We start from the raw sequence: 7500 nt of genomic DNA, 5'->3' as shown, positions 1-7500 counted from the left end.
TACTAAAGGCTGTAACTTTGAACTCAACTCTAAAGGAAGTGACTTCAGGGTTGGAACATCAGAGCAGAGGCGGGCATAGAATCTATGAGTGTTTGGATTGAATCCCTTGGGACTTGAAACTGAATCTTAGTCTGCAGGAATTAAGACTGGTTTGTAGCTTTCCTACCTTATCTTACCTTATCTGAAGTTGGACGGGATTCCTAAGTCGAATGACTGATCTCCGGAATCTTTACGGCTCTCAATCTCAATACTAGCTGGGGTTCAAACTGCCTTGACTCCGGTCTTGAAAAAACTTTTTTGAGCAAGATACGGGCTTTAGAAGCAGGGATTAGGAATGGGCTTCTCTTTCCTGACTATGTTCCCCCAGATCAAGAGATGGGAGATTATCTACTTGCTTCTTGAAGACTGACAGTTAGGCCTAAGGTCGTGTTAACTAAATATCATGACTTCTGGCTTTCCTAACTAAATAGAGGAAGCTAGAATTCTGACCTGCTTCCGACTTCGAAAAGGTCTAGTCTGATCTTCCCGGCTGGTACCTTTGTAGGGGTTTACTTTAGCGAGGAATTGAAGTTCGCTGTAAAACTGGGGTACACTGTGCTCCCAATGAAAGGATACCTCTTTGAGAAGGGCTCATCCCAGAAGTTTTTCCTAGAGGTGAAAGGGGAAGGGGCATTGGTACTTATGCAGGGTCGGGTTAAATGAGTTCCGCGGGTAAGCAATTCGGTGCAAGCTCCAGCTGATGCCATTGATGTAAAAAAGACATCTAGAATAGATCGAGCTAAATGTTGAATCATAAGTAGGAGGGATAGCGCTTCCTTTTCTCTTTATAGGTCTACTTCTTTCACTACTTATGCCTTATAGCGTAGCGATAAAAATAAGCTTCTTCCGGGACCGGAACATGGAGACCAAAAAGTTTTGACTTACCGCCACACCTTGCTTTTCCTTTATTACTATTACGTTCTGCCCTTACATCGTAAAAGTAAGGGTTAAGCTATAGAACTAGATACGTAAGAGAAAGAGAGGAGAGCAGAACTTTACTTCTCTGCTGAGGCATAAGCAATAGCAAACAATCTCTAACGTTGTAGTTTAAGTGGTCCGCTGTCTAACATCTTTCGTATCTTGTTCGTGTTCGTTGCCAAGGTAGATCTTTTTCTTTGCCTTGAAAGATATTGCGTATAAAGAGAAAGATATCCAGTCCTCTTGGGCGGCCGAGAGTGTTATGTAAAAAGGACCAAGGAGGATCCTATCCGTCAGGAGAAGGAGGAGGAGTAGGAGCTAGCCTTAGGTAGGGGCGGAATCGAAGCGAAGAAATTCGTTCATGCCACGACGATCTATATGGAAGGGCAGTTTTGTTGATGCATTCCTCTTGAGAATGAAGAAGAAGAGAGATCTTCTTTTTAACAGGAAAATTTGGTCACGTAGATCTTCTATTTAGCCGGAATTCGTTGATTGCTCCGTACGAATTTACAATGGAAAAACTCCTGTTCGTTGTAAGATTACTGAAGGAAAGGTTGGTCATAAATTTGGAGAGTTTGCTTCTACACGGAAACGAAGACCTTCGAGAACAAATATTGGACCGGGAAGAAAAAGGGGGAAAAAGTAAAGTCTAAGCGCATATGGCACGAAAAGGAAATCCAATTTCGGTAAGACTTGATCTGAATCGTAGTTCAGATTCAAGTTGGTTTAGTGAGGGCGACCGCGAAAGTCACCGAATGGGTCAGTCTTTTAGTTCTCCCAGATTAGAATATCAAAGGAGGACGTTGCAGATGCCCGGGGCGGACACGACTTCTTCTAAGGCTAGAAGACCACTGGAAGACACCCAGGACTATAGCATGTCGTGAAAGAAGCACACTGGACGGGCGTGCTTCGACCGTGTCTCCGGGGCACAGTTGAATGTAGATATCATGAACGCGAGGTGCAGGATACCAGGCCGAGAAACCCAGGCAACCATTCCCCTATGTGCCAATCGCTAGCGCATCCAGGGCCCCGGCGCCCAGCTCAGCTGGAGAGGCCTAGCCTGATCTGAGAAGTGCTAATTCGGTTCGGATAGACTTCATTCAAGAATACCACCGCCCCGGGAATCAATAAGAAAACAAGTGCTGACGTTTCAGATCAGTGAATAAACCGAAAGGAAAGGAAAGAAGAGACCTTTCTCGCTCAGCGCCTAAAGCGCACTATGCTCCGCTTCAACAAATGAGAGTTTTCGGTGGAACCGGTGAACCACGCGAGCTGGTTAGATGCGTGGGACAGAGGGCTCGTAGTACCTGCTAGCGCGGCTATGCAGTGGAAGGGAAGGAGCCTAAATCGACCCCCTTCTTTTTTTCTTTGAAAAAAGCAGTAAGGAGTAAGGAGATTAAACTCTCGGATGAGACTAAGCAGCTACCGACCGTTCCGACGCGCCCTTGACCTATTTTGATGTTGACCAAAAACCTATCTCTAAAGTGGAGCCTAGTTTAAGCTGTCAAACAAGTGATGATTGAATGAAAGAAAAACCACTAGTAGGGATATGGATGGAGTCTCGCTCAGTAAAGAGAGTTGTAGGATTCGTAAAACAGGAGAAGAGCATCTCAAAGTATGGGGCAAAGGATGTTGCGTTTTGACTTTGTCTCCCGGGATCCACCACAGGTTGGGTTTGAGAGCCGTGTGATGGGTGACTATCCAGCACGGTTCGGAGAGCACTTTTAGTCTGCGCTGGTGAATGGAAGCCCCCCCTATCAAGCAAGAAGGAAGCGGCTCTTCCCACGGCGGAGTCACCATTGACTCTATTTATTATTATGGTAAATCAGTGTATCAAGATGTCAATCTGAGATCTTATTTCGGTTCGATACGTCCACCTACGAGACTCACCTTTGGCTTTCGTCTCGGTAGGTGTATTATTATACATTTTCCCAAAAGAACATTCATTCATTTCTTTCTTCCCCGTCGACCACGACGACTGAAACGACGCGAAAAATCCAGACCCGTAAAGGAGAAGGGCCGGTGGGGGGGCATTTGGGAAAGTCGGGCCGATCGGGTGTCTTCATTCAAGCGACGGTAAAGAAGAAGAACGAAACGAAGTGAGAGGCCGGGGGGCAGGGAAAAGAGTCGAGTCGATCAGGCTCGACGATCGGGAGAAGCAAAACGAAATCAGGATTTGGCCGAAAAAGAAGCAAGGCTATGGATACCATGACCGATCACCATCGATAAAGAAGAATCTTTCTAAATCACTTCGTGTCAGCGGGGCCTTCAAGCATCCGAAATACGCCGGGATTGAAAATGACATAGCGTTCCTGATAGAAAATGACGACTCCTTCAGAAAAACAAACTTATTCAAGTTCTTTTTCCCAAAGAAGTCCCGCTCCGACCGCCCGACGAGTCATCTACTTAAAAGGACCCTCCCCGCAGTCCGCCCTTCCTTGAATTATTCGGTCATGCAATACTTATTGAATACAAAGAAGAAAATGCATTTCGACCCCGTCGTAGTTCTCAATCATTTCGTGGCGCCGGGCGTGGCTGAACCATCTACGATGGGGGGAGCTAATGCACAGGGAAGAAGCTTAGATAAAAGAATACGTTCTTGCATCGCTTTTTTTGTAGAAAGCTCGACCAGCGAGAAAAAGTGTTTGGCCGAAGCCAAAAAGAGGGTGACCCACTTTATTCGCCAAGCGAATGATCTTCGCTTCGCGGGAACAACAAAAACCACCATCTCGCTCTTTCCTTTCTTCGGTGCTACCTTTTTTTTTCCAAGGGATGGGGTGTATAATAACCTTTTTTTTGAGGATGCCCGGGAACAACTCCTAGGTCAATTAAGGAGAAAATGTTGGAACCTCATGGGTAAGGATAAGGTAATGGAATTGATAGAGAAATTCATAGACCTAAATAGGATAGGAGAATTGATAAGGGGAATAGAGATGATGATAGAGATCATACTGAGAAACAGAAGAATTCCGTACGGGTACAACTATTATTTGAACGAAGTGAAAAAAATGCGATCTTTGTTGTATAATAGAACAAACACTAATACCTTAATTGAATCGGTCAAGATCAAATCTGTTTATCAAAGTGCTTCTCCGATTGCTCAAGACATCTCTTTTCAACCGAGGAACAAAACAAGATCATTTCGTTCCATTTTTAGTAAAATAGTGAAGGATATTCCATTAGTAATGAAAAAAGGGGTGGAGGGGATCCGTATATGTTGTTCAGGTCGATTAGAAGGTGCAGAAATAGCTAGAACTGAATGCGGAAAGTATGGAAAAACATCTCGTAATGTATTTAACCAGAAAATAGATTATGCTCCTGCGGAAGTATCTACTCGTTACGGAATCTCAGGTGTCAAAGTGTGGATTTCTTATAGTAAAAAAAAAGGGGGACGTGCTATATCCGAAACGTACGAAATATAGTAAATATCGTAAAGGCAGATGTAGTAGGGGTTGCAAACCGGACGGTACACAACTTGGTTTTGGAAGATATGGCACTCAAAGTTGTAGAGCTGGTCGTCTTTCATATCGAGCCATTGAAGCAGCGCGTCGTGCTATAATCGGACACTTCCATCGTGCTATGAGCGGACAATTCTGAAGAAATGGTAAGATATGGGTAAGAGTTCTCGCAGATATCCCTATTACCGGGAAACCTACAGAAGTAAGAATGGGAAGAGGAAAAGGAAATCCTACGGGTTGGATTGCTCGTGTGTCCAGGGGACAAATCCTATTTGAAATGGATGGTGTGAGTTTGTCAAATGCTCGACAAGCCGCTACATTAGCGGCGCATAAACTATGTTCGTCAACCAAGTTTGTTCAGTGGTCGTAAGCTTATTAATCTGACCCAAATTGGTACACGCCAATTCCATTTCGCCGGATTGAAAGAGCCATCAATCACTATGATCTCTTTCGTCAGAAAAGAAATTGCGTAAATTCTGCCTTTTTTGATCCCATGCTTTCCGTTGGTCAACAACCAACCAAAGTGCTCTATACTTCTTCACTACTCGTACAGGGAAGGTGGAAGAAATTCAGTCTCTCTTTTTGGGAGCAGAGCAGTCAAAGAATGAACCAAACCAAATGATTGTTCTAGAATGGCTATTCCTCACAATTGCTCCTTGTGATGCAGCGGAACCATGGCAATTAGGATCTCAAGACGCAGCAACACCTATAATGCAAGGAATAACAGACTTACATCACGATGTCTTTTTCTTCGTTATTCTGATTTTGGTTTTCGTATCATGGATCTTGGGTCGCGCTTTATGGCATTTCCACTATAAAAAAAATCCAATCCCGCAAAGGATTGTTCATGGAACTACTATCGAGATTCTTCAGACCATATTTCCTAGTATCATCCCTATGTTCATTGCTATACCATCATTTGCTCTGTTATACTCAATGGACGAGGTAGTAGTAGATCCAGCCATTACTATAAAAGCTATTGGACATCAATGGTATCGGAGTGCGCCTCTTCACGAGGGTGATTAAAGTGCAACGAAATGCCTTAAAGTTGAATATGGTTCGCGAAGCATCTGGCTTACCGGTAATCTCCCATTCCCGCCGTCGAGAGACTTTAATAACTATAGCATGCCAGAAACGGGGAGTTGAGGTGGTTAGACCTATACCCCGAAATGCTCCCAGCATAGGAGCCTATGGTTCCATTCTTGTTGTTGCTGGAGGTACACATCCCTCTTCTCGGTGTGGAACGATATACGAGAAATAGATGCTCAGCCTGCAATGTCCGATAACGGCGCTGAAGTAGTGAATCTATCGGCACCATAGCAGTGGTATACAACTTTGGACCTAACGGCCGGCCTAGTAACCTTTCGGAATGGGGGATCCCCGTTGGCAACAACCACGGTAGTAGTTGCGGAACTACTGGGCCGGGAGAGGAGCGGAAAGCCACTTGACTGGTTGGAGAGGACAACCTCTTGTTCCTGCTCCTCTTTCTTCGCTTCGGGGACGGAGGTCCTACGGTAGGTAACAGCAGGCACAAGCAAGTTGACCGAAGGGGACCAGCGCTTCTACTCCTCCACCGAGGAGCCGTTCTTGCGAGAAGCAAGGGATGTCGTGAACGGTGGGAGGTCACAGAGAATTGACCTATTCATAGAGTGATCCTATGATCGATACAGGATATAGACTATCTCATTCTTTATTCTATTCTATTTCTGAAAAAAAAAAGAAGGGTGACTCAACTTCTCAGCTAGAGTTGGTGGTGGGACCTGTTGGCATAATGCACGCTGGAACGTGGGAATTCGAGGTCGGGAGAACTACCTAACTAAAGAAAAATAGTGTTCTTTCTAAGAGTAGGCGTGGAGAGCTTTTTGCGGGGAAACTTGCAAGTACAGTTTGGGGGGAGGCGGGCGTCGACCCTACCTTATGAGTATTCGGACTATAACAGTTCCGATGAACAGTCACTCACTTTTGACAGTTATACGATTCCAGAAGATGATCTAGAATTGGGTCAATCACGTTTATTAGAAGTCGACAATAGAGTGGTTCTACCAGCAAAGAGCCATATACGTTTTATTGTAACATCTGCTGATGTACCTCATAGTTGGGCTGTACCTTCCTTAGGTGTCAAATGTGATGCTGTACCTGGTCGTTTAAATCAGACCTCTATTTCGGTACAACGAGAAGGAGTTTACTATGGTCAGTGCAGTGAGATTTGTGGAACTAATCATGCCTTTATGCCGATCGTCGTAGAAGCTGTTCCTAGGAAAGATTATGGGTCTCGGGTATCCAATCAATTAATCCCATAAAGCGCGGAAGCTTAAGCGGAAATGAAAGAGGAGGTTGAGGGAAGCCACTAAATTGAGGGCTTCGCTCGCTCGCTCTAACGCTCGTTTAGTAGACAGCGAGTGGAGTGCATAAGCCCCTTTAGAGATAGGGGTGAGTACTACACGAGCTCGTAAGTAAAGTACGGAACGAGCCTTGTCTACGAAGTAGAGCGACCTCATCTTGCTTGCTTCTGGCGAAGCTTCTAGCTCTAAATAATAGGAATTCAGGTATGGCAGGAATACTGTCGACCGTTACGAGCGATAGCGAAGCCAAGCCGTATAAAGGCGAGCAGCCCTTATAGCAATAGCAAACGGCCTACTTATAGCCTATCAACAGGTCAGTCAATATCAGTAGGGGTCCTCTTGCCTAACGGAGTCAGCCCAACATGGACAATGATAGGCAGACCAAAGATTTACGCAGTCCTTGCGTGCTTGCTTTGCGCACCGGCATAGCTGAATTCGAATCCGCTGGCTCAGATGAGTGGCTCTTGGCTTCGTAAACATATCTATGTTCTTGCTTTTTCACTACCAATGAGTAGGCAGCTTTGGATGCTTATGGAGATATGGCTTTGGTAAAGATCTGCTTAGCGTGTGCTTTCTCGGGTGCTACTTAGAATAGAGATAGTCAGACTCTAACTTGAGAATGTTATAGCGCTGTGAAATAAGGACATTCTGATCGACCCGATTGGCTCTCGTTCTGGTTTGGCGGAAAGGTGAAAAGCACAAAATCTTTCTTCCTGGTTGGTGTACTAGGGCGATAGAATCCC

At 45.0% G+C, this 7500-nt stretch overlaps 2 protein-coding genes across 2 annotated transcripts in view; both read left to right on the top strand.

Annotated features, from left to right (window-relative positions):
* The first annotated feature begins 1559 nt into the window (after positions 1-1559).
* On the top strand, positions 1560-5020 carry LOC124898703 (ribosomal protein S3, mitochondrial-like). The gene is given in 3 exon segments (XM_047412531.1): positions 1560-1690; positions 2767-2983; positions 2985-5020. Coding segments are annotated over 3 exon segments (1686 nt in total). The 5' UTR covers positions 1560-1616; the 3' UTR covers positions 4380-5020.
* LOC124898705 (cytochrome c oxidase subunit 2) overlaps positions 4938-7500 on the top strand; it is a 16867-nt gene continuing 14304 nt past the window's right edge. Inside the window, exons 1-2 of the mRNA XM_047412533.1 lie at positions 4938-5415; positions 6330-6748. Coding sequence (XP_047268489.1) covers positions 5034-5415; positions 6330-6715 — 768 coding nt within the window. The 5' untranslated portion in view covers positions 4938-5033 and the 3' untranslated portion in view covers positions 6716-6748. The remainder of the gene's footprint in view (positions 5416-6329; positions 6749-7500) is intronic.

The sequence above is a fragment of the Capsicum annuum genome, chromosome 5, assembly GCF_002878395.1.
Source record: "Capsicum annuum cultivar UCD-10X-F1 chromosome 5, UCD10Xv1.1, whole genome shotgun sequence".
In the NCBI taxonomy this organism is placed as follows: Eukaryota; Viridiplantae; Streptophyta; class Magnoliopsida; order Solanales; family Solanaceae; genus Capsicum; species Capsicum annuum.
This window is presented reverse-complemented; position numbering and strand designations above follow the sequence as displayed.